The sequence below is a fragment of the Coccomyxa subellipsoidea genome (genome assembly GCF_000258705.1).
Source record: "Coccomyxa subellipsoidea C-169, whole genome shotgun sequence".
Taxonomy (NCBI): domain Eukaryota; kingdom Viridiplantae; phylum Chlorophyta; class Trebouxiophyceae; family Coccomyxaceae; genus Coccomyxa; species Coccomyxa subellipsoidea.
This window is the reverse complement of record NW_005178042.1, coordinates 875,013-899,725: the sequence shown is the minus strand read 5'-3', so window position 1 is coordinate 899,725 and position 24,713 is coordinate 875,013. Positions and strand designations below refer to the sequence as shown.

Genomic DNA, 24,713 nt, shown 5'->3' with positions numbered 1-24,713 from the left:
TTTTTTTATCTGCGTTGTGCAGAGGAAACAGAATTTCAAAAAGACTGTCATGCTGTCTTTATTGCCGCTTGCACGAGTGATCCTGTTTGAGTCTCCATCCTAGGACGTCTTCGTTTTATTTGTGTCTGTCACAGCCACCAACCCATCTTGCCTTTGAATTTCATATTATCAATATGACAAGAACGAATATGATCTGCACAACTCAAGACTGTGAGTATGCCGCAGTGTTGATTCCATCCATTTCCAGTGTTGATGGAAGCTGTCAAATTCTGTCCCGCAATAACAGCGAGTAAGTGCATCGTGCCTGGTGCTGCAATGCAGATAAAAACGGAATGCAGATTGCAAAGGAGGCGACGGACCGCGATGGGATAGTGGCTCCACCCTGCACCAAACAACCGGCCGATGCCGTGCACCAATCGGTGTCAGTGCGCTCTGCCTTCAGTGGCGCAACGGTTTTCATGACAGGTGCGCCCCCTTTCCCGATGATGTGAGCTTTGAGCTCTTTATTCTTCCCCAGGAATTCCTGCTGGTGTCATGAGGGCCTCTTTGCACCCTTAGGTGCTCTGGGCTTCGTGGGGAGCGTCACTTTGGAGCAGCTGCTGCGCACTTGCCCTGACGTCCGCAAAGTCATCCTGCTCGTCCGTAGCAAGAAGGGCCAGTCAGGTAAATACATCATTTTAACTTGTGCATGCGAAGCCCCCAGCCTCTGACACCCTGATGTGGGTTTGCTCCTAGGGACCGACCCAGGTCAGTTGTTGTCACTTGCATCTTTGTTCGCATGTTTGCTTGACAGCGTCATGTGGCACTGACGGTAGTATTAATGCTGATCCCCCCTTTGGAAGCACGTGTTCTAGTCAGGCTATCACTCTCATTTGTACACCTTATCTACCTCCCAGTGGGCGCATTTAAAAATTGCACAACAATGAAGGGAACCTTCACGCAGAACCCAACATTGTCTGCAGTTTGCTTAAGAATTCCTCCGCTTATGAGCAGCCGCAGCCGCAATGCAGCTGCTGAAACGTTGTAAGTCAAAGTGGCCCCCCGGCAGGCCGGGGGCGGTACAAATACTGAGCACCGTGCACGTGCCTACGGTTGATTGGGTCTTGCTTGGGATTTGGCGAGTCCAAAAAGGGGGAGGATGCTGACAGCCTTTACATGCAGCTCATCCGCATATGCACCTTGCCTCTGGCAGGAAAAGGGTGTAATGTTGGTGATCATACTAGTGAAGTGATTAAAGACCTCCTGCGCTGTGCCTTCTGCAGGAGAGCAGCGGCTAGACCATTTGCTGCACAAGCGGCCGCTATTTCAAAGCATGTGGAAGGATGGACGGCTGCCGGACGCGGTACGCGCGAAGCTGGAGGTGCTGGAAGGTGACATCAGCAAGGCTGACTGCGGGCTGAGTCAGCGCCAGCTGGCACGGCTCTGCGCTGAGGTGGACTGGGTCGTCCACAGCGCGGCTTCCATCTCCTTCTTCGACCACGTCCACTCTCTCCTGGACCAGAACTACCTGGTGGGCATCTTTCTTTTCTGCTGGGCATCTCTGACCATGGCTTGACAGTTTCCATACCGGTGGCCAGGCCATGATTAGATGGCAGCTTCACAATGCTTCAAATTGATCATCTGGTGCACGTGCCACTGCCTTTGTCATTAGAAAAGCTTTTGCGGAATAATCACGATTGGTGCATGCAGGCCACGAAGCGGGTGGCTGAGCTGGCGGAGGGAATGCCACGGCTGCGTGGCTTTGTGCACGTGTCAACGGCGTACGTGAATGCGCACCACGGCAGGGGCAGCCACATCGAGGAGGACATCTACCCTCTTTATCTGAGCAACGGGCAGGCCATAAGACATAACAGCCTGGCGGCTGAGCTGGCAGCGCTGCCGCACGCCAAGGCCGAGCGCAAGGTGGGGCATGTGACACACAACATGATCAGCTGACTGATGCTAAAACCCATGATCCCTGGATGAGACGATAATACAATCACTTAAGTTCCAACCTTTATATATTCATAATTTGACTCTGTCAGCTGCACAAATATCCCTCTCCAGCAGGATGTCAAGCAGTGGCAACCGCAAACATCTATGCATGCATCGATGTGAGTTACAAGACTGTTAGGACCAGTGTCACACTGTTGGTGGACAGCGCCCTCTTAATGCGCGAGACAGTGTAAATGACCGCACCTTCGTTCTTTACATGCAGAGGGGGATTAAACCATTGGCCCGGCACATGCACAGGCGCAGGCGCTTCTGCGCGAGGTTGGCCTGCCCAACTGCTACACGCTGACCAAGCACATGGCGGAGTCCCTGCTGGCGGACGCGCACGCCGCCGGACGCATGCGCGTCGCCATCGTGCGGCCGTCAGTCATCGGCTGCATCGCATGCGCGCCCCTGCCGGGATATTTCGGCAACGCCGCCGGCGTCACCAGTGCCATCCTGGCATTCGCATCCGGTGCTCCTATCCCTTTTGTTCTGCGGTCCTCAACTCTGTACCCTGAGTGTTTCCTTGCGCATGGACACCACTCAAAAGATTGCAACTTTAATCCCCGAGTTTGAAGGTCCAGCCGTGACAGGTTGGTGCTTGCTGCACGGCGCACTCCTTGAGTCATGCAGCAAAGCACTCAAGGCTGGTGACCTTTGACAACAACTCGTTTAAGACAGATTCCTCTCTGCTGTCTCATTGGAGTTGTTCTGCCGCAGGCATGGCTCGCTTTGTGTCCACGACCCGCAGAATGTGTTTGACTGCATCCCCTGCGACGTTGTGGCCAGTGTTGTGCTGCTCTCCGCCGCAGCCTTGCACGCGGTGAACCCCTTTACTTGTTCTTGTTTTCAATATCTCCCTGGAGGCGCACATGCCAGGGGACTCTAAATCAACCATCTCGAGTCCCATGCCCATCCGCCAGCAATTCCAACATGATCACAGGCTCATTGTGTGGAGTCTCTGTGCAGCAGTAAGCTGTATAGATTACCCAAAATCTACTTGAAGTTGATAAATCTGATTGGGATCCGCCCAAGAAATCGTATGTCCTATCACACGAGGAAATAAGTTCTTTAGAGAGAAAATTTGTTTAGAAAGCCCTGCCAGGCTTAGGAGCTAGGTAGATGCAGCATGGCAGGCGTCTGGAATACGTCAGGAGGCATGTGGGGGACTCTGTGCAATCATCTGCAGGGGCCGAGCGAGGCCAAGGCGCTGATTCTGCATGCGGCATCGAGCACCACAAACGCTGTCAAGTACTGCGACCTGTTCGAGTCCACGGTGCTGCCCTACTGGCAGAGCCACCCTCCTCGCCACCGGCTGACATCCAAGCCCTACAAGTCCATCTGGGACAAGAACTCCGTCCTGCCAGAAGACTCCCTCACCTTCAAGGCAAGCCATGACATTCCAGATATTTTAAATCAAGTTTAAGATTTAAGGGTTTATGTTCGGGGTTATAGGGGTTTTAGGCTTCCCAATTATGCATATTCCTGGTTGGGGCGAGAAGGTGTGCCTTTATAATGATGCTCTGGTATACTACTGCTCGCTGGTCCAACATGGTGAGATTAGCCATGAGACGGCTCGAGGCGCCGGCATCAGTCAGAATGCGCCTTTCGGCTCTCTCTTGTAGAACCAAGTTCTTAGATCTTGACCAAAGCCAGCTGTCGGCCTCTGCATAAGTGCAATGCCCCCTTTCATTAGAGGGTCAATGCACAGTCAGCCCCACATGGGTCGGCTGCTGCTGCTGGCATGCATTGGTTGGCTGCAGTCAGGACTAGCAGGGGAGAAGAAGAGTACTTTTGAGAAAAATGAGGCAGCCTTCGCCCAAAGGCTCTGCCTCTGTGCATTGGAGCTTAAGTGCGCAGTCTGCCAGAGATTGGGCCGGCCGCTGCTGCTGGCATGCAACACTTGACCGCAGGCAGGAACTGTGGGGGGAATTGAAGGGTGCATTGAAGGGCTGAGGGGTTGTGATGACTGCTGCAGAGGCTGCGGCTGCGGCAAGGGCTGCGGCTGCGTTCCATCGCTGTGGGCCTGCGCCTCGCCGGGCGTCCGGCCTTGGCCGATCGGCTGCTGTCTGGGTGGAAGGTGCGACGGCTGTCAAGCTCGCGCTGACATCGCATGAATGATGCCTCTGCTGAGACAAAGATTGCTTTGCTGATCCATGCTTCACTTCTGTCAGTTGAAATGGGAAGCACCAATTTCGAGAAAAACTTGGGATCTTAGCTGGTATCAGGGATGATCCATCAGTACTAATCAGTGACATAATCATGCATCATCAGACCTTGGCACACAGCCTGCAGGGGAAATATTGTTTGTAAAGGATTTTCTCAGATCTGCGTCGGCGTTACTTGTTATGTTGCGAGCTGCTGCTCCGCACAAAAGTACTGAAGGTCTGCGGCAGTAACTCTGAAGCAAGCTGACGTATGCGCACACAGCCCTAGCTCTGTGGAGTTGACTTGCATGACTCTTGGCCGCAGGTGTGGAAGCTGTACAACACGTCGAGCATGGACTTCCACCTCTTCTTCTGCTACGCCAACGTGGAACGCCTGCATGGAGGCCTGGACGCTGCAGAGAGCGCCCTCTTCAAGCCCCTCTGGCAGGTGAGTGCATCTAAACGCAGTCTCATCCTGTCAACCAATGGGCACGAGGAAGGATGCGATTCAAGAACAGCGTCCCCTGACGCCGTGCACAGCAGCACGAGTAGATAGGACATTCAGAGAGATGTCCAATGAGCAGAAGCTGTGGTGTGGTGCACAGTGCAACTGATGTGTGAAGTGTCCTTCGCATTTGCTGGGTGTGAGCCTTGCTGGCTGGCAATGTCGTGTACCTGGTTGCCACCTGAAAGAGTGCCAGGAGATTTTGGCATGTTTGAGTTTGAGGTTGAACTTGAACTTTGATTTGTATTTGTGTTTGAATGAGTGAGTGCTGCTGTGTGGCGCAGGCTCCCGGTGACGAGTGGGAGAAGTACATGCTGGTGTACATGGCAGCCATCCGCGATAAATTCTACCCAGCGCCGAAGCAGTGAATATGCCAGGCTGGGGTGCAACAGGCAATCAAGCCTGTTGAGGCGCAAATGGCGACTGCAGCGCAAGACCTCTTTTGACCCTCAAGGACTTATCAAGGGATGGCACATGATATTAGACCCTCCTTAGAGGTCATCTGGGTATTGAGGGCCAGAGAAGTACACATATTAAGATAGTAATCCCTCAGGCTGGCTAGATGTGGGCGAGAGAGCTGGCGCAAAGCTTGCAATGCCCTTGAACTTGGTGGTGGAAGGCGTGCCAAAGCACATCGTCCACAACACGGGTGACCTTTTCCTAGGTATATAATGTGACTGAGTCATCAACTGGAAACAGGTCCGGCCACTCCTGAAGTAAACGTTATTATTGAATCCAGAGGGTACTTTTTTACATACTGCATCAACAGGAACCAGCTGGCAGCTTTTTGGTTGTGCTGCAACGATAGCTGGGTAAACGGGTGAAGTCACGTGAGAGCAGCATTGCTGCGTGCACAGCAACCTTTATCTGCGCCAATAGTGGAACAGATTTCTGTCCTAAGGGTTTCCCGGTTTATTTCTGTAATTATAGTCACACATGTAACGTGACATCATGCATCGTCCAAGATAGGACAGCAGACAAGTGTATTACAGCCAGGAAGCGTGTTAGAGCGCAAGCTAGTGATTGCAGATTAGCATTTACAAGAGGGCAGCCGCAATCACTAGCTTGTTCCTCTATATGAAATCTATCCTTGGAATCGTCCCAAGGGACTTATGTAAAGCCGCCCCCGGGCACCGCTTATTCGAGTGCTTTTTTTTGCGTTCTGAGAAGTGCATGACAGAAATGCATGGGGAAAGGAATGCAGCTGAAGATGACACAGCATGCATGCACCTCTGTGTTTCGTGGAGATGTGCAACTGCACTGATCACAGAGGGAAGCCATCACACAAAGTAGACATTGCAAGTATTTGCAGTAGTTGCAAAGTATTTGAAGTGACTCAGTAATTGCTGTCACCCAAAAGGGCCAGTCAATTGATCAGAGTGCGCATGCAGGCACTCAAGTCAAGTGGAGCCCCGATTTGAGAAGCTGCACAAATGATGTAGGTATGTCAGGGCAGCTGATTACAGCCGGCGTAGGCTTACTAGGAAGAATATTTTTTTTTTATTTGTAAGGGAGCATTTTTGGAGAAGTAGTAAGGGGTAGGATTTCGGCAGCGTTCTCATGCAAATGTCTGCATACGCACCTTGCCTCTGGCAGGAAATCATTCATTACAATTGCCGCTGCTCATTGAAATCTTTAGATTATTTCAGCCAGGAGTTTACTGCAGGAGCTAAAGTACTATATGGTGTGGGTGGTAGTCAAGTTTGAACAGCATGGAATTGCTGTATGTCACTGGTACTTAAAACCACGCAATTCAATGTTGCAGCAATGGCTAAAATCCTTGACGAGATTCCCTTGTACGTAGAGCTCCTGGTGTATACAAGCAGACTGCCAAATGCAGCAAACTTCAAGAACGCTGTTCACTAGCAAATGATATTTTACAAGTCATGACCGCCATTGATTAAACCTAGATCCAGGATCCCCTAGGATATCTCACGCCTACACATCAAACAAACAGCAAACAGCAGGAATGGAAGGCATGTATTCTACAAGCGCCTAAAGTGCATCTCCTCTACATGTACATGATCAAGCGCATTAGTCACTGCAGGGCTGTGCTGTCATTTTGTCGGAGCTCTCATGCGCAGCTCGAGCAGCAGGCAACAGCTTCTCGTGCCAGGCATGGAAATTGCACAGATACTGTCCACTGTCCCTGTTGCACCACAACAGCCACTTCTTCGGTATCTCAACTTGCTGAAGCATTTTTAACGCTCGTGTGTGCATGCTCCATGCAATTTAGCGCAACACTGCTGAAGCTTCAGCAGAACCATGCGATTGAAGAATGACAGATTTCCTCTGTACAGACAGTCCAGTCCAACCCAGCAGCATACACACTGAGGCAGCTGGCAGAGGACGGGTCTTCAGAACGCATGCAATCTGACAACAACTATTGTCCCTTGCATTCCACTTTATTTGATCTTCTAAAGAAGTCTGCTCTGGATCCGCTTGCCCTGGCAGTAGGATGAAGGAGCCAGGGAGGCATGAAACCAGAAGGGTAGGGAGATCCTTTTCATACTACACTTCCTGAATGACAGCAAGGCATGTGTCACATGAGCGCACCTGTCCTTGAGCATAAACTGCAGCGGCTGGCCGTCCAGGTGGCGTCCGAGGTCAAAGCCATATAAGATGTTGAGCTCATACGAGCCCAAATCCACAAAGTGCTGGTACAGCTGGAACGTCCAGACATGCTCCGGTGTGAAATCATGACCTGCCCGGTGCCTCGGATCCCAAAAGTGCTTCTTGCGCTTCAGCGCATCCATTGGGCCCCCTGCGCATGCGGATTACTATTGATACTCGTATGCGGCTGCATGCATGCAGGCCTGGGACGATTAAAAGTTTGGTGCCTAGCAGAAAAATGTGGCACAGGACCATGCCGCAGGTTGTGCCAGCAGCATGGGGATTGAATTTCAGAATGGCATTGTGGGCAAAGTAAAGAGTATTCTGCAATCACCAGGACAATTGGCTAGCGCGTCATGATCTGCATTGTGCTAAGACAATAAGCTCCCATGGCTGTCTAAACAAGGACATTCTCCTTGCAGGGCTCCCATAGGCCGCACAGCTATGATAGCTGTCTGCCTATGGGTGTGCAAGTGAGTGGTTCAGTAGAGAAGTCTCACCATGGCTATCTATGAGGCTGGGGTCGAACAAGCGCATGTCCTCAGGAATGGGCTGGGATAGGTCCGGCTGCTGCCCCGGCTCGCTGACATTCACAAGCTGGGCCATCGCCAAAACAGGCGCCAACAGGTACGGCGCAGACAGGGGCCCTATGTCCATGCTGGGACTGATCTTCTTCGCCAGCTGTGCGCAGAAACTTGACTGTATCGGTTCAAGGGGCTGCAGGCGATATTCGCAGCACAGCAGTGTGCACCACAACTACAACGTTCATTGCTGCACTGAGAGATACTGCTCCAGTACAATATTATGTAGCTCAAAGCAAGCGCTGCAATGGTTAGAGGCAGCACAGCAAGCAACAACACCTCTACATTTTCCAGTACCATGCCACCAGATAATCATGCTGCCACTATCATGCAATTCTGCCAGTACTGTGAACTGTAAGAGTTGTATTCTGGCCTAAAATACATCGGCCTAGAGTTCCCACAGATCAAGGTTCTTGAAATGTAGTGAAATGGTAGTCCAGACTGAGTCACTTGGCCAAGAAAGATATACTCTTGCCAAAAAAATACATCAGCCTAGACAGGGGCGATGGTGTGTAAATTGAAAGTTCACACCTTGATGAGGACTTTCTCAACCAGCCACATGGCAGGAAGGTTTTTGGGGCGCCGAACGAATTCCTGTCCAGTCACCACATCCTCCACTGCCAGAGCCCTCTTGAAGCGCCCCTGGACATACACAAGATCCTCAGCAATGCCATACTGACATGAATTATTTCATGACCTCGCTAGAGAGCCTCCCGTTGCTATGTGAGCAGCTGCCCCGGTGACATGCCGTGACTGGCTGCCACGGATTACGGTAGTATGATGAACATAAATGAAATTCAATTGACAGACCTGCAAACATAAGTACTGCCCGGAAAAATCACTGACCTTGCTCACACGCTCCCATCTCAAGGTGAGCAGTGCTAACATGAAATAAATGGCTGCAAAAGCGTACTCGTGTGCTTTATTCAGGAGCAGTGTGTGATTTTATCATGCCAGACCTGGAAGGTGATGCTTGTCTTGCGCCTCTCCCCAGCAAACAGCCCCTCTGGGGCTGAGCTGAGCCCGCGAGCCCACACGACCGCACAGCCCTTGAAGAGCTCTGTCTCAAACTCAATCCTCCTGCACAGCGCACAAGCCTCAGATGCAGATCAAGAAGCAGAACTCTTATTCCAAGCCAACTTGCAGCCTGTAATTCACCACAGCGTTCATTTCTACGCTGTCTGACCAACCAGGCTCTTCAACCACGCTCGATGCACAGTAGTCTTGAGCAAATCTGCAGGCTCTGCAGAAATGTCAATTGGCATTCACTCATTGCGCACGTCAGTCAGCTACTGCACATCTCCCGTCTGTACTCAGCTTCCCTTCTTATCTTGTGCAATCTAACTGATCTCCGCGAAACAGGTACACACCTGCCATCGTTGACACGAATTGCGCAGGGGTCGATTCCACTCTCCAGCTGCTGGTAGGGCAGCGGCGCAGCTCTCATCAGCAAAGGCGCGTCCGGCCATCCTGCAAAGTCCTCGTCGGACGGCGGCCGCTCCAACCCCTCCAAATCATCCTGCGCATCATGGCTTGGCCACATCAGGGCCTGACTATCCCTAGAAGCTCAGCAGATGCCTGAGAAATGTGTCAAATCGCGAGCACATGACTCTGATGAAAAACGCATGCAAAAACCTCTCTTGGAAGATGTTCTGTCTTCTTGAGAAGACAATAGAATCTCTTGAGCCTCTGCATACCTTGTTAAGCGCAGACAGCTGCACTCTCCGCTCCTCCAAGCTTCCCGATGCAGCATCAGCCGTGACGTCCACCTCTGCTCCTTCCTGCATCTTCCCTTCAGCTTCCCCATCCGGCACCTCCAGCTGCGCCTCAGCTTCCCCCGGCGCCGGCGCCGGCGCCGCCTCGGTTTTCGGCAGCTTCGTTGGTGGCGCCAGCAGCCACGGCCGGCACCCCAGCACAGCCAGGGTGGATATGGCAGCCAGCACGGGGACTGCAGCCTGTGCCAGGCCGCCCAGGAAGGAGGGCTGCTGCTGTGACAGGTGGCGCTGAGCCAGCCAGGAGAGCAGTGCCACTAGGGCCACCCACACCACCTGCAGCTGGATTGCGATCCATGTGCCCCTCCTTATCGCCTGTGCAGAGGAGGACACCCTTGTCAGTTGAGATTCCAAATCTCAGGGGGCATGATGCAAGAGGATTGTAAAAAGTCAAGCTTGATCCTGGCTTGAAGACAAGCAAAGAGGGTCAACAAAGCAAGTGGACCAGGGAAGCAGAAGGTAAAGGTGAAGCCAATGTGCTTGGTGGTGACTATAGAGCAGAGCGGTGACTTACCCTCTCCAGCCTGTGCTGCTGCAGGGCGAACAGCTGCTGCTCGTTCTTCAGCTGCAGCGTCATCGAGTCCAGCATCACATTGCTCAGCTCCTTGTGCTCCTGCACATGTGGCAGCTGCCCTCAATATCCATTTCATAAAGCTGCTCAACAACTTGCCAGCACTATTGATCGCTTCTACACAATACAAGCTCGCAATGATGCAAGCTGCTGGTAAAATGTCAGGAGCACACCACCGTTCACATGTGCATGCCGGGCGCGTTCTTCCTAATCAGGTTCTCAGAACTTCCATATATTGCCACCGGTATCAAATGCGGAACCATGGTGGATTGATCAGCAGAGACTCACCTCCAGCTCAGCTGCCAGCTCAGACACCCTCCGCTGCAGGTGCGCAAGCTCGGCAGCGGTGGACCAAGGCTCGTGCTGGGTTCCTCGCAGCGCCGCCCCCTGGCCCAGCGTGCCAACTCCCCGCCTGGCCCACATCCCGTCGTACAGACGCTCAAAACTGGCAGCACAGCCATGTCTCACGGCATGACGCTCCAACAAAGACATTGAGACTCGCAAGACGCACTAATACCCCAAATAATAATCTCTGTCATCAGCATGGGATCAGCTCATGTGGCTAAAGTAATCCAGTGCCACACAATGAGACTCGCAAGACACAATACCACCCCAAATAATGATCCCTGCCGTAAAGCATAGGATCAGCAGACACGGCCTTATTTCTTCCAGTGATACAAGATGGAGTGGGATGAAGGAGTGACGCTGCCATATGCAACATAGCTCCGCCCCAGATAAAGATCATTGTCTAAACAGAAGGCTCAGTATTCCAGGCATGCAAATGGGGTGCACAGGAGGATTGCAGTCTATTACCTGGTGAAGTCTTGGGCTTCCGGGTGTGAGAGGGTTGAACCATCTGTGTGTGAGTCATCTGTGATGTCTGAAGCGCCACTGGGCACATCCAGAAACCTGCGCACGGTCAAACCATCTCCTATGAGACACTTCTGCTTCCCTTTGGTAACAGCAAGAGCGGCAGAGGCTGCAGAAAAAAAAGTGATCGAGCTACTCTCTCCCGCAGTCTATTCAGGGTGTCCAGAGAAAGCATCACACAGGAGTAGTCGGCAAAAGGCGCCGTGTGCCAGATGAGGCTTTGCATGGATCACCACAGGAGGGGGTGGATACCTGTACAGGTTGCCGTTCTTTTCAAAAGGACGCTTGTACTTCACATGATGGAGTAGGCCGGCACGCAACATGTCATTTCCCAGCAGCACTGCCTCACCTTCACTGCCTGCAGAAGCCAAATTGAAAGGATTCAAGCAAAAGCATCTGAGGCACCACCAATCCATATGATTGCAAGGCACTCAATACACCACGCTCTTCCCATGGGTGATCTTATCTGATGGATGTGATATTCGTGGGTGAAGACGCGCGCACCTGCATTGCCGCTGCGGATGAACCACTTCACAGCGTCAGCGCCAGTGAAGCAGCAGGGGTACTTTTTGAAATGGTGCACCCTGGCATGACGCACAGCATGTGTCAGGGCAAATGTGTTGAGCACCACTGCAATATCACATTGCAGCAACACACCAACGGTCTCCGCTGTCCTCTGGGATGAGTCTTGCAACCCTGGCAACCATGCAGGGAGACAGCTCTGCTAAGAAATGGATTTGTACTATACGGAATAATAGGAGGACATTGTTCGGGCGATGGCTGAATACTGTTGCATACCTGTCCCGGACTTTCAGACCATGCTGCATGCGATCAGCCAGCACAATGAGCTCAGCATCGGTCAACAGCCTCGGGCTCTGCCCATCCGGCATGCTGACACTGCGCCTAGGTGCTATGGACTGCCCCTGGTCACTTCTAAGGGAACCTGTTCCACAGCATGATAGATCGTGACCGTGATTTTCCTTTTGGCCTTTCTTTGGAAGAAACATGCAACAAGTGCACAGCTGTGTCTCTTGAACAGAGGAGACTCTCTTAGATCTGTTGTAAGCACCGTCCAGAAATGCTTATAGCAAAAGGAGAAGGCGCACCACCATGGAAGCTGAAGGAAGGCGCAGACTCCCCAGCATGGTCGCCCCGCGCTTGAAAGATTGCCATGTCTGGTGTGGAATGAGACCTCCTGGAAGCTAGTTCAGCCCCCATGATGCTCTGTGGTACGATTTCAGCTCTCTTGCCGGCCTCTGACGGGGACGCTGTGCCGTTGCCTTCCCACATCGAGGACGTTGCCTCAGTGGAGGATGCAAAAGGGCTCTGCTCCACCATGGTGCCAAAACCCGTCCGACACACTGTCAAGCCGCCATCTGAGTCCTTATATATCCTTCAAGAGCAGCTGGAAGCCTGAAGGATCTCGATCTCTTGGCACAAGGCCAACAAACAGGAGACAGCAGTACGTTACAAGCTATAGTCGTTCCAGCTAGCTACAGGAAGTGCTCTTCGATGTTGTATTAAGAAGCCACGATGTGAACCTGAAGCGGGAAGGTGTGTTCGTCAGCCTTAGTACTGTGTCACCTACACTTATGTCATCACAGGATGGCAGGTTTTGTGACTAACACGAAAGAGAGTAGCGTTCACACAGTTCACACAGAACAAATAACTTCAGAAGTACTTGCCCAGCATCTGATCTCAGGAAGTCCTTGGCCGGCCAAGAATAAAATTGCATCGAGCAGGTGAAGATGCCACAGTAGCAGCGCCTCGGGAAGCTTCCGAGGGAATGGGGGAAGCTACAGATACCACCATTATGAAATCTTTTGTGTTGCTTTGTGCTCTGCAACGTGGTATCATGAAGTGGTTTTAATCTATCTTACAATCCAGAAGGGGAAAATTCTCAACAACTTTGGTAGTCTAGGTCAGAGAAGCATTTGCAACACCGCCAATATAGCCATCACCATTATAATGCATTTCTCCACACTAGCTAACATGCATTACATGGCCATATGGCCAACATGCGTGATTCAAAAGACCTATACCGAGATGCAGCTGAACAAACTAGCGCTAACCCACACAAGGACTGCTTTCAGACACTAGAACCTGGAATGGCAAAGTGCAAGATGACCTCAGCTCCACAGTTAGATTCCCGCCAATAGAAATGCAACATGCTCAGATGCCCTTGTTGTCGTATCCAATGCCCATCTGCAGTGCCACAAGCCCTCTCAGGACCGATTACAACCTCACTAATTGCATGCAGAGGACGAGTATGCCAAGGTCCAAAAGCACACTACAGTGCAGTGACTACAGCGCTATTTCTGGTGCTCCACCACTCTGTTGCAGTGGTGATGGCCACCAAAAAGTCTTCTAAATGCATTAAAACCTCCTTTCCCTTATGATGCCGGGAATGTAAGGTCCTTCATACTCATGTTGAAGATGTAATGCCCTGATATAAGAAGCAGAGAATCCTGCAGAGACTGCAGCAGAAATTCCCACACCAAAGGCGATGGCTCCCTGTAAATAGAAGACAGCACATGAGAAAGTCAAGAGGGATAGCTGTCCTCACCTGGATGTACTTGATGTACAGGAATTCATCCAGGCCGTACTTGGAGTGCTCCCGGCCCAGCCCGCTGTGCTTGATGCCGCCAAAGGGCGCCACTTCAGATGTGATGGCCACCTCATTGACCCCCACCATGCCATACTCCAGCCGCTCTGCCACCTGCCACGAGCGCTTCAGGTCCTGCGCAAGCAGTAACTGCCACCTCAGCTGATGAGTTGGCATATGAGTCCCTTAGCGTCGTGCCGTGAACCTCCAGCGCTTCAGGTCATGCGCAGCCGACAATCACTATGCCAGCACATGATTCAGAAATGAAGTCGCCCTGCTTTCTGTTGCAGGAGCTACTGCCGCTTGTGTAAGGGAGATCCTCATTCAAGGCACTGCTGAGGGGCAGCACTGATCTGTGCTGAGGATTCCGGGTGAATGGTGCGCTGACTAAAGCGCAGATACTTGCAGACGCACTTGGCACAGCGTGCCACAAACCTCTCTCCTCCCAGCCGTTGCCACATTTGCCAATATACGGTATTACAGTAATGTTGGTTTTTTGCTGCTCTTAATCAGCACAGCAATTGTGAGAAGAACGAAGCGCAGAGTGCTGGTGCTCGGGCAAGAGAGATTCCTACCTTGGTGAAGAAGTAGGCGGCCAGGCCGTACTCGGTGTTGTTTGCCAGCTGGATCGCCTCCTCATCATTGTGGAATCGGAAAAGTGGCATGGCGGGGCCAAAAGTCTCCTCGCGGAAGATCTTCATGTCTATCGTGGCATTGGACAGCACCGTCGGTGCATAGAAGAACCCCTGCAGCCACGAATTTGAACTTGAATTCAAATTCAAGCTTACTAGAATTGGCTCTGCAGTGGCTGCAAGGCTCCAAGTTGAAGCAGTTCGCTGCAAAGCTGCCCTGGAACAACCTCAGCAGCTAGCCGGCATAGCACTTCACAGGCAGATGACGAACACCTGCGGCATCTCCATTACACTTAATTGTGTCATGCATGCTGTCACAAAACTAGAAAGCAAGCATGATGCAGGGATGGACTGACCTTGTTGTAGGGCTCTGGGAGGTCGGGTTTGCTGCCTCCGACAGTGACTGTGGCTCCCTTGGCAACGGCGTCGTCCACATGACCTTGCACCTGCAAAAAATGACAGCATGATAACCCCTCCAGCATGACACCAAGGTAATAATCTACCTATTTGCTGGAGCAATTGCCATGCGGTACTGTACTCATGGCATCTGTTGGAACTGAGCAGTGCTCCAGCATTGAACAGAGCAAGGAATGGCATCCTGGAAATGCGACATCATAGCATTGTGGTGCAGTGGGTTAGCTATCTTCAGCCTGTATTTGTTCAGGATGTGCAAACGCCTTACTCGCAATAAACTTCATCACAACCATAGAGGGTGAAGAGTGAATTGAGGGGGATGGTGCGCACCCTCTCCACAGCAGCAGTGTTAATGAGGGGACCAAGGGTGGATGAAGGGTCCAGGCCAGGGCCCTGCTTCAGCTTCTTCACCTTCTCAGTCACCGCCTTGGTGAACTCATCATAGATGCCGTCCTGTGGCAGCATGCAGCAGTTAGGACAAGCACAGTCATCAATGCGGATGCAACCCACTGGGAGAATGAAGTCAAGTCTCCCAAACAGTGTCTGCCCTTGAACATGCCGTACAACCTGAGGTGATGCTAACAGTACCAACTAATTTCCTGGCGCTTCTAGTCATCTGGACCTCATGACATGTCCAAGCAAGCCTCTTCAGCAGGTCTCCTTAGACCCCTTCCTGAACATGTCATGGGGCACCGCATGAAAAGCTAATTGTTCACAAGTTTAACTCAAAGATTCCAACCCTCTTCATACAGCAGGATTTTTCTCCAGTTCTTGTGGAAGCAAGCAGCTGAGCGCGCCTGCACGAAGACGCGGTTGGCGCAGATGCAGGTCTGCCCAGCGTTCCTGAACGCTGACGTGACCACGCCGGCCGCTGCCGCGTCGATGTCGGCGTCGTCAAACACGATGAACGGCGCGTTGCCGCCGAGCTCCAGCGACACGCGCTTCACGGTGTCGGCCGCGCCGGCAAACAGCAGCTTGCCGACCCGCGTTGACCCCGTGAAACCAATCTTGCGCACCGAGTCGCTCTCTATTAGAGTGTCACCTGTGCGGCAGACATGGCTTCTTCTGCATGCTCCTTGTAAAGCGTGCATGGTAATTACAGTGCGGCATCTTTCTCGTGCCTTTGGCGTGGAATAAAGGCCCCGGTCGCTGGCGAGCATTGGATGCGCTTGCTGATGCACACAAGCCCAATGGAGTTTGGACACGCATGTTATGCAGATGGCATGCATCTCGACGGCATTGGAGATGCCATTGAGGGCATCACCAAGCGGGGTCAACCCCTGCTGGCGAGTTGACAAGGCTACAGAGCAACATTCATTGTTATCATCTTCTTCATGTTGATTCATGTCTGTGCCAAGGCATTGCAACGCTGAGCATGCTGGCACCAAAACGACTTTAATGTGCTCACCGATGGCTTTTGCATCGCCCTGGATGATGTTGAGGACGCCGTTGGGGATTCCTGCTCTGTGGCCCAGCTCTGCCAGCGCCAGAGCAGTCAGCGGAGTTGACTCTGCCGGCTTCAGAATTACCTGTGCACCCACGCGCAAAATACCTGCCCATCACTGAACTGGTGAAAGAGAAAGATGGCGTGCATTGGAGCCTTTCTTTGGTCAAGAGGTCCACTGTGACTGACGGTACAGCCAAGCTACAAGGCTGCAATTGCTCCTCTGCCAAAAAGGACCTCGGTCGAGACATGGGAAGGCTCCAAAGACACTTGCAACAAGCGTTGAGTGACCTGCATCTGGCTAGCAACTACCAAATGCATGGCACTCTGTTGTAAGGCTGGGCGCAGGAGGGAGCATGTGCTCAGCCTATACAGTAATAGAAAAAAATAGGGCTCACCGTGCAGCCGGCAGCCAGCGCAGGGGCAACCTTGCGCGTGATCATGCTCATGGGGAAGTTCCAGGGGGTGATGGCTGCCACCACCCCCACCGGCTGCTTCACCACCAGCATGCGCCGGTCTTTGTGCACCGTCTGCAGAATGTCCCCCGTGACCCTCCGGCACTCCTCCGCAAACCACTCTATCGAAGCCACCCTGCATGCATGCATGCCACTTCTGCCTCATGCAAGTTATTCCACAGCCGAGACAGTGAATTTTGTCGCAGGTCGTCTGTCTGACCCATGAACTTCAGAAGACCCAAGACATGACAAGCAGCTCTATCATCTTGCACCGAAGAGGGGTGGAGGATCTCCAATGTGGTGCATATGGGATGGCCTGCTGAAAATTGCCTGGCAGAAAGGAGCTTACCCGGATGTGAACTCCCCCTTGGACTCGGCAAAGGGCTTGCCAGACTCAACGGTCATGATGGTGGAGATGTCATCCTGAGCCGCAAGCACCAAGTCGTACCATCTGCAGACAACACCCAATCCTCAGAGCAAGGGATGACGAAAAAATAGCGTTCCTCTCCAGGCATCATAATGACCCTTAATGTGATTGTGCCGCATGGAAGCAATTCATGTGCATGTGGGCCATGCCACTGCAGGCTTGCATGCAGAGGAGGCGAAGCATGCCTTCTGAGGACGGTGCTACGCTCCTTGGCCGTCTTGCTGCTCCATAGCGGAAACGCTGCGCTGGCTGCAGCTATGGCAGACTTGGTGTCGCTGGCTTTGAGGCATGCAACGTTCGCAATGACCTCCCCAGTTGCTGGATTATCCACCTGTAAGTGAATACAGTCGTGCTTGCTGAAGCCAAAAGAGTGTACATAGGGTTGCCAATTAGAAGGGTCACTTGGTATGTTTCACTGCACCAAGTATTCTCGTGAGTTTGCTATCACAACGTGATGAATATATGACCCACACATTGCACAAAGGAATTTTTTTCATAACAGATCGAACGTCCTACAACTCTTGCCTAGCAGGCAGCAAATGGCAGGTTGGCCCTCACCGGTATAGTGCTGCCGTCTGAAGCGCTCACCCACTCGCCATTGATGAAGCCCAGCGTTTTCACAAGGTCTTTATCGTGTACCTTGTTGAGCAATTCCTCTGCTGCGGAATGTGTGTCGCCACGAGCGCTACCTGCTGTTACATGGAAGGCCTGGGTTCCGACGAACTGCTGCAAACGCGATATGCTTGTGAGCATCATCTGACGATGCAGCGAAAGCGTCAAGGAGAGCCTGTGCAGACCTGCCATGGTGATATACGATGTCTGAACGGGGCGCTTTCTAAAATTGGCACCAAGTGCAATCAACACGATCTCGATAGATGGATCTCAATTGCGCCGTTTTCTGCGACGCACAGCTTTTTTGCGCTGTGGCAGAAGTGCAATCGTAAATGGGGAGTCGGGCATGAGTCATCGGTGACCAAGCTATAGCTAATCAAGACAGGCATCTCTGGTGCTCAGGAGTGTTTCTACACCCACCTGCGGTGGCCAACAACTACAAGCGCTGAGATAGCGCTAGCCGCCTAGAAAATATTCAGGTGGATTTGATAAAGGGGATTCCGATGTGCCATCAACCCATCACAGGTATCCCCACGCATGCTTGGAAGAAGAGGAGATAGGGGTGGTTGGACCTCGAGGGGCATTCCTATCCGTGGCCGTGGCCGTGTGCGTGGCTTCGGCCGGGGACGGGGTCCATCCAACCGTCCGATGACCTATCCTACTGTGAAGCTAAAACTCACACACAAGGCGAAGAAAATCCATGTTGAAGCACCCGCCAATGCCACCTTTGGTGACTTGAAGGTGTGATGCCTGTGCTATTTGCGCGATTGCCGCAATATCGTGCTGTTGTAGCTGGCCCTTTAAGTCGATCAGTGAGTCATGAGAATTTTATTGGCACACTTGGTATGAGGTACTTTCAAGCAATTGCATATAAAGTGAACTGTATATGTTGATCATTGCATACGCTTGGCTGCAGGTACTGGCCTCCCAGGATACAGGGATTCCACCTGAAGGCATAAGCTTCCTGTTCCGGGGGCGCAAGAAGGCGGACAATGAGGTGCTGTCGCTGGCAGGCGTCAGGAATGGTGCGCATGCTGATTGTTGAACTCCCAACTCCATTGCTGACTCACTGCCCTAGCGCTGCCGGCTCACGTCCAGCACAGTGGTGACTTGTCCTCGGAGTCTTTGAGACCTCTGACCGAAATTGGGCTGCAGGTGCCGAGGTAAAGATAATGGAGAACGAGCAGTACAGGCAGCAGAAGGCAGCAGAGCAGCCGGAGGAGCCTGCGGAGCCTGCGTTCCTGGCCTTCTCAGAGGCAGACGCTGCAGCAGCGAGGGCAGCGGCTGCCAAGGAGGCAGCCTTGCAGAAAACCCAGGTGTCTGTAAGAGATCAGGCCCTCAGCGCGATCGAGGGCATCCGTCAGCAAGTGGATGGCCTTGAACAGCAGGTGCTGCATTTGACGCATGCAAGTGCATGTATTTGCAGAATACTTCAGCTCAGCACTGTGGGCGTCCCCACCTGATATCATGATGTGTTCTTGTGTGTTTGATGGAGGTCTTTTGGGCAAGTGCATTGCAGCTGTCCCATTGTGGCATGCTCAGCTGGTCTCGACAAATGTCAGTGGCCATGATTAAGGAATGGAGAAATTTTACTGGTCAACAATCAATTCAAATTTGAACATGCACCGCTAGGAAGACAGAAACAAGTCCAGTGGAATTGGCATTTGTCAGGAAGCTCTATCTGAGCCTTGTGTGCGCTGTCTGCAGGCAAATGAGCTCATGCAGCAGCAGCAACACGATGGACCTGCAGGTAGCAGGACGGCAGCAGGTCTTATAGAGACTCTGACACAGAAGCTGCTGGCGCTGGACAATGTCCCAGTTGAGGGCGACCAGGAAGTGCGCCAGAAGCGTAAGGCAGAAATCAACCGCATCAACCAGCTGCTTGACAGGCTGGAGAGCCACCGGACGAAGCAGTGATGACTCTTCGGCTTCCTCCCCTTCCACCTTCCCATGGGCCATAGGCAGATGATGCCCGCAGAGTGAAGCGGGGCAGCCACTTTGCAGCCAAAAGGCGTAAACTTGCTGAAGGTTCTTGCATGCAGTGAGGATTCTCATTCATCTTGGGTCAGGTCAATGTCCCAGGATCGATGAGTCGGCTGCATGCCCTAAGCTTAAGCATGCAGCCAAGGAATGCATGTATGACTGGCTGCCACACAATGGGGCTTGTTTGCCGAGACTAAACAGATTGGCGTGATGAGCACGCATTCCCAGATTTTTATATATTTCTTGATGAAGGCTGCTGCCGAGTCTGTTTGCGGTGGGGTTTCCCATCGTGGTGTTATTTTTTAGGCCAAGGATTCGTTCACCATACGTCGCAATATATTGATACCCATTGCAACCGGTGCCGCAGCAATACATCAGTGGCGGTGATATCAACCAGAACTTCTTGAAGCCTTCAAAAGTTTTATTAGAACAGTCAAAATGAATAAATCACCCGGGCCAAGACTTGAAGTACGGTATGTGACCAGGGTAACTGGTCAGTCACTATAGCATCTACTCTGTGGCAACTTGCATGGCACCGCTGGTCCACCATGCAAATTTTATCTTGGTTTCGAGGTTTCAAAACATGGTAGCTTCTTTAACACCTTCACCTAGTAGTAGGAGGAAGTTGTATTCGGACACGTGGCGGACCCACGTGAGCAGATCTGGGAATTTGCGCGGAAAGTACTGGTCGTCCGCAGGGTAGGGCGCTTCAAATCGACGGTTGTTCGACAAAATCAAATTATTTATTCCTTGAAAAGCAGCGTTTTGCTCCCTATTTCTATCGGCGGGCGGTTTTCTTTCGCAGTGCACTCGGTATCAAAGTCAATCTTGCGTTTTGTGTCTTTCTGTGGGAACCAAGAAATTTCAAACACAAAAGCACGAGACTCTGGCGCAAGGAGAACTTACACAGAAACGTTTTGTTTGCGGTTCAGAGTCACGTTGAGACTGGCACAAGTCCCTGGTGTGTCTGAGGATCTTCAACAGCCCAAATGCTAGGGGCTTGTACATATAACGGAATGTCCTATGCCGATCCTCGTGGGATGGCCCAAAGGTCAGCACGTCAGCAAACATCGCAGCCAGTCCACTTGATCCCTTCGAGGATGCGCATCTTAGTTCAGCCTGCTCACGACAGGAAGCTGCTTGTCAGCTGCTCAGCACAACAGCCATCGAGAGAAGTCGTGCCCTTTACGAACTTGGCGAGCTTCAACCCTGCCATCAGTGCCTCATCCCTCTCGAGAACGCACAAAAGAGGCCCAAAGGGACGGACACAGCAGCTGGTACACTGCCGTGCTACAAAGCAGGAAGTTGCTAGAAGGCAGAAAGAGCAGCAGCTGCAGCAGCAGCAGCAGCAGCAGCAGAAAGTCCTTCAGGTGCAGCCAGCAGACAGCACTGTCAGAGTTCCTATTCTCAGCGGTGGCGGCGGTGGCATCTTCTTCTGGTGGGAAATAGGTTAGTGCCCACTCTGGGGCCATGTCTCCCTTTGGGCAGTACTAATATGTTTCTGCATGCTGTCAAGCTCGACAGCTGCTCAGGTGGACCATTGCCATTAAAAGTGTTTGCGCAGACTTATCGGTTTGCTGACATCTCGATTTGCATTGCAGGCGCTGTGAAGTACTTGCAGCAGCGGTTTGACATAGAGAGGTGGCAGATGCGGGGGGCATCTGCCGGCGCCCTGGTGGCCACACTGGCCGCCTGCAATGTCAACAGCGAGGTGGCCTTTGAGAGCGCGCACAGACTCTCTGTGGAGAACAAGCTCTTTGAGAGACCCCTCGGCCTGGCAGGTGTGCTTTGATTTGAACATAAATGCATGCATCTTTGCATGCCTACATGCCATGCCAGAATACTTTCTGAAAACTGTATCAACCATCCGAGCGCTTCCAGATTTTGTTATTGATGTGCTGTATTTCCTGCAGGTGTTTGGGGCAGCATTGTGAGGCAGTGGTTGGAAGACATTCTCCCAGCTAATGCAGCCGACAAGTGCAGGTGTGCGGCTTCCTATTTGGCCTGCTCCCTTCATTGCCTGCTCTCATCTTGTTTTACCGAGCCATTGCTGTTCCTTCGAAATATGTTACAAAGCTCATTCCTCATCAATGCTCGATTGTGTTCCAGGGGGCGCTTGAAGCTGGTAGTGACAGACATCCGCGGCTTCCAGCTAGCATACATCGATGACTTTGCGACAAAGGATGAGGTCATCGATGCCAACCTGGCATCTGCGCACATTCCCTTCTTCCTGGATGGCCGGCCCTTTGCCTCGTTCAGGTAAGCACCATGTCTGTATCTTCACAGCAGACCATGTTGCTAGGCCAATCTTGACTAAGTCATTCAACGTGTGGTGAGTCTTCACTGTGTCACGAGCCTGGCAAGCAGGCGGCTGCTTGTGGGTGCGAGGAGTCTTTGGCACTGAGCTGAGGGTGCTGTGCTTGGCTGTTGCAGGAATAAACTGTACATTGATGGTTCGGTCACAGACTTTCTGTACTACGACAACAGCGAGCTGCTGAAGTGCAACGGAGATGCATTCATCCTGGACTACACACAGGTCTGTCCATTATTTGATCCTCCCTGATGATAAGAAGTGGTGCATAACTTAGCAGGAAGTTGCTGGAATGACTGTCCTATTCTTCCGGAGAAGCATGGTGAAGTACATCACCTGTTCAGCAGAAGTTTGACCGTGGTGCCTGACTCTTGCAGGATGAGCTGCTGAGTACCACAAGGCTGGATTTCGTGAAGCTGAGGAACCCGGAGGAGATCAAGCACCTGATAGATGCTGGCTACGCATATGCACAACGCATGGATGACACTGGAGTCCTCATGCAGTACTTTGGGGGAGCAGGCAGCCTACAGTCGCCCAATGTAGCCCTGCGCCTTTGAGAATCTGAGATCCTGTTCAGCACACTGCCCCAAAGTCATGGTCATCCGAATAAGATCAAACGGAGCCACGACGTGAAGCGGCACTTTTTGTCACTGACTAGCTTAGAAGAAGTACTGTTGTCTTTGTTGTAGGAACTCCTGCTAGGTGTGTGTGTGTGTGTGTGTGTGAGACTGTGCCTCAGAGTCTGTCCTACAGAGTACTTTTGTCGTCTGCAATTAGTAATCATTTTGATTTCTTCATGCATTAGCAAGCCCCGGGCCTCGGAGGAGGCTGCTGAGGTCACGGATATGCTTAAACAAGTGTATAGTGTAGGAGACTTTGCTGTGACATGTGAAAAGTATGGCAGCTCCTAGTAGGATGCCTGAGCAGCTGCTGGTGTAGACTCTGATGATCGGAACCGTGAAGGTTCTCCAAGGTGGTTCTGCACTTGCAATTGCACATGCGTACTGTGTTGGTTCTAGAAAGTCATGTAAAAAGGGAGAACATCTTGCACTCCAGTCTTCTCAGTAATAATGCGTCAGTGCTATTCATCACGGCTTTATTGCAACTTTGCATTTCTATATTGCTGGAGAGATTTCAGGGTTCAGGAGGCCGGGCATCACGCTTGCCCGCTTGACATTTCGGGCAAGGAAGGCGGGCAGCCGATGTTTCGGACCGAAACAAGACGAACTGAGCACGGCCCCTGCTTCTAAAGATTGTTATCATTGTCCTGTTGCGTGCAGTATTTGGCGCAATATAGCTCGGTTGTCTTGCGCTGATGCCTGTGGGCAAGCGCCGCACGGGGTCGGGCAATAGTAGAAGGAAAGGAACTTTCAAGACCAAGCAAAGGCAGACATTCAACAGCCGGCACGTCGATCAGGTAATCTATTCACCCACTTTAAATGCAATTTGTGCAGTTGAGATTCTGAAGAGGACTATCTCTCTTTGGACAGCAGGTTTGGATCTACTAGCAAAGCCTGCAGAAACTAAGCATTCGTGTTGCTAGCTTCTAGTGCGTGAAGGTCTTATGAAAACTGCAAATTTCATTTTGGCTGGGTGAGATCGTGAAAGCTACACGCGGGGCCGCCCTTGATGAGCTCAGTCAGCACCCTTTTTGCCATCTGCTGTGAAGGTGTGGGAGGACGTGCGGAAGGAGCAGGAGGCCGTTGTCACTTTCAGTGCTGACGGCAAGGAGCGGCTCGGACCCTTGGGAACAACAAGCAGGTATCGATCTGCAGCCTTCATGGATTTGCACCTTCACTTTCTGCAGCTGCGCGAGGCGGAAGTTGCGAGTGCTATGTGTGCTGGCACAGGGCTGTGCTAGACGAGGACATCCCAGCTGGCGGCGCATTTTACTGCACCCCCTGCTCTCGCTACTTCCTCTCGGACCATGCGCTCTCTGAGCATTCACGCACCAAGCCGCACAAGCGGAGGTAGCTCCTCGCCCACAATGCCTTGGCTATTTACAAAAACAAGACATGTAATATGGCTGTTGTGGGTCTCAATGTTGTCTTGACAAGCAAAAAATATCCAATCTGCAGGCTGGAAGCAGGCTGGAACATTTGCAATCCAGGCCGACAATCTAAAAATGCTCCTGGAAACTCGGGCGGTCTGCATTCTTGGGGAGGTCACTGGTTGGGTAGTGACAAAGGGGATGATTTTGCGATGCAGATTGAAGGAGTTAGGCGGAGCACGGCCGCACAATCAGAGAGATGCAGAGCTGGCAGCGGGCATGGGTGCTCCAGACAATGGCCAGAAGGCAAAGCCTGTGGAGATGGAGTCTTGAGTGCCTGAGTGCGCAGGCATTTAATTAAGACGAAGGTTTCCCAAGATGCAAAGCATGTCAGGAAAGTGATTGCATAATAAAGTTGCCGATGAGGTCTGCGCTGGCAATAGCTTTTCTGTTGACAAGACTTAATCAAGTGGATGAGCTGCTGCACATCCTAATGACACGTTGCTCCATTTGATACTTTGCTTGCAAAAGTGTCTCGCAAGGCCCCAGCGTGCACCAAGGAGTTGTTGTTTGCGGTAAATACACTGAGAGACTGAATCTTTGTTTCGTGTGGCCAAGGAACTTACAGGGGTCTGGCTTGCAAGTCCAACGCAGTATCTTACCTGAAGGTGTCACACTGTGGCACCTGTGGTTTTGGCAAGCTCACGAGCTTGATCAAGGTCTCAAGTCTGCATTGCGCTGGCAGTTGCAAGCATGCCCCTAGCGGTAGAGTATGAAGGGATGCGCATACGCATGTAATCTGAGCCT

The 24,713-nt window shown here is 52.0% G+C and overlaps 5 protein-coding genes across 5 annotated transcripts; 3 read left to right on the top strand and 2 right to left on the bottom strand.

The window, feature by feature from the left end:
- Positions 1–332: 332 nt before the first annotated feature.
- On the top strand, positions 333–4,994 carry COCSUDRAFT_55211 (hypothetical protein; the record flags this gene model as incomplete). The annotated part of the gene is made up of 10 exons (XM_005651675.1): positions 333–465; positions 559–663; positions 1,263–1,510; positions 1,690–1,902; positions 2,233–2,471; positions 2,695–2,797; positions 3,164–3,331; positions 3,953–4,054; positions 4,447–4,569; positions 4,911–4,994. 10 exons carry the CDS (start codon positions 333–335, stop codon positions 4,992–4,994), a joined length of 1,518 nt encoding a protein of 505 aa, XP_005651732.1.
- A 1,666-nt stretch (positions 4,995–6,660) lies between these two features.
- Positions 6,661–12,371, bottom strand: COCSUDRAFT_64115 (hypothetical protein; the record flags this gene model as incomplete). The annotated part of the gene is made up of 14 exons (XM_005651674.1): positions 6,661–6,775; positions 7,183–7,390; positions 7,740–7,920; positions 8,352–8,462; positions 8,780–8,900; positions 9,191–9,339; positions 9,518–9,907; positions 10,107–10,205; positions 10,452–10,575; positions 10,977–11,072; positions 11,286–11,391; positions 11,538–11,617; positions 11,832–11,976; positions 12,140–12,371. The coding sequence occupies 14 exons, from the start codon at positions 12,369–12,371 to the stop codon at positions 6,661–6,663; spliced, it is 2,157 nt and encodes a 718-aa protein (XP_005651731.1).
- An 834-nt stretch (positions 12,372–13,205) lies between these two features.
- COCSUDRAFT_34715 (succinate semialdehyde dehydrogenase) lies at positions 13,206–17,814 on the bottom strand (the record flags this gene model as incomplete). Its single annotated transcript, XM_005651673.1, has 12 exons — positions 13,206–13,238; positions 13,600–13,773; positions 14,214–14,384; positions 14,627–14,716; positions 15,015–15,137; positions 15,482–15,726; positions 16,093–16,213; positions 16,527–16,719; positions 16,933–17,034; positions 17,196–17,341; positions 17,569–17,669; positions 17,700–17,814. 12 exons carry the CDS (start codon positions 17,812–17,814, stop codon positions 13,206–13,208), a joined length of 1,614 nt encoding a protein of 537 aa, XP_005651730.1.
- A 257-nt stretch (positions 17,815–18,071) lies between these two features.
- On the top strand, positions 18,072–20,637 carry COCSUDRAFT_45767 (hypothetical protein). The gene is made up of 4 exons (XM_005651672.1): positions 18,072–18,363; positions 18,539–18,647; positions 18,778–19,010; positions 19,330–20,637. Exons 1-4 carry the CDS (start codon positions 18,160–18,162, stop codon positions 19,537–19,539), a joined length of 756 nt encoding a protein of 251 aa, XP_005651729.1. The 5' UTR covers positions 18,072–18,159; the 3' UTR covers positions 19,540–20,637.
- COCSUDRAFT_45766 (hypothetical protein) lies at positions 20,629–24,239 on the top strand (the record flags this gene model as incomplete). The annotated part of the gene is made up of 9 exons (XM_005651671.1): positions 20,629–20,656; positions 21,207–21,386; positions 21,519–21,588; positions 21,715–21,864; positions 22,039–22,141; positions 22,294–22,455; positions 23,586–23,677; positions 23,767–23,886; positions 24,125–24,239. 9 exons carry the CDS (start codon positions 20,629–20,631, stop codon positions 24,237–24,239), a joined length of 1,020 nt encoding a protein of 339 aa, XP_005651728.1.
- Between the last annotated feature and the right edge of the window lie 474 nt (positions 24,240–24,713).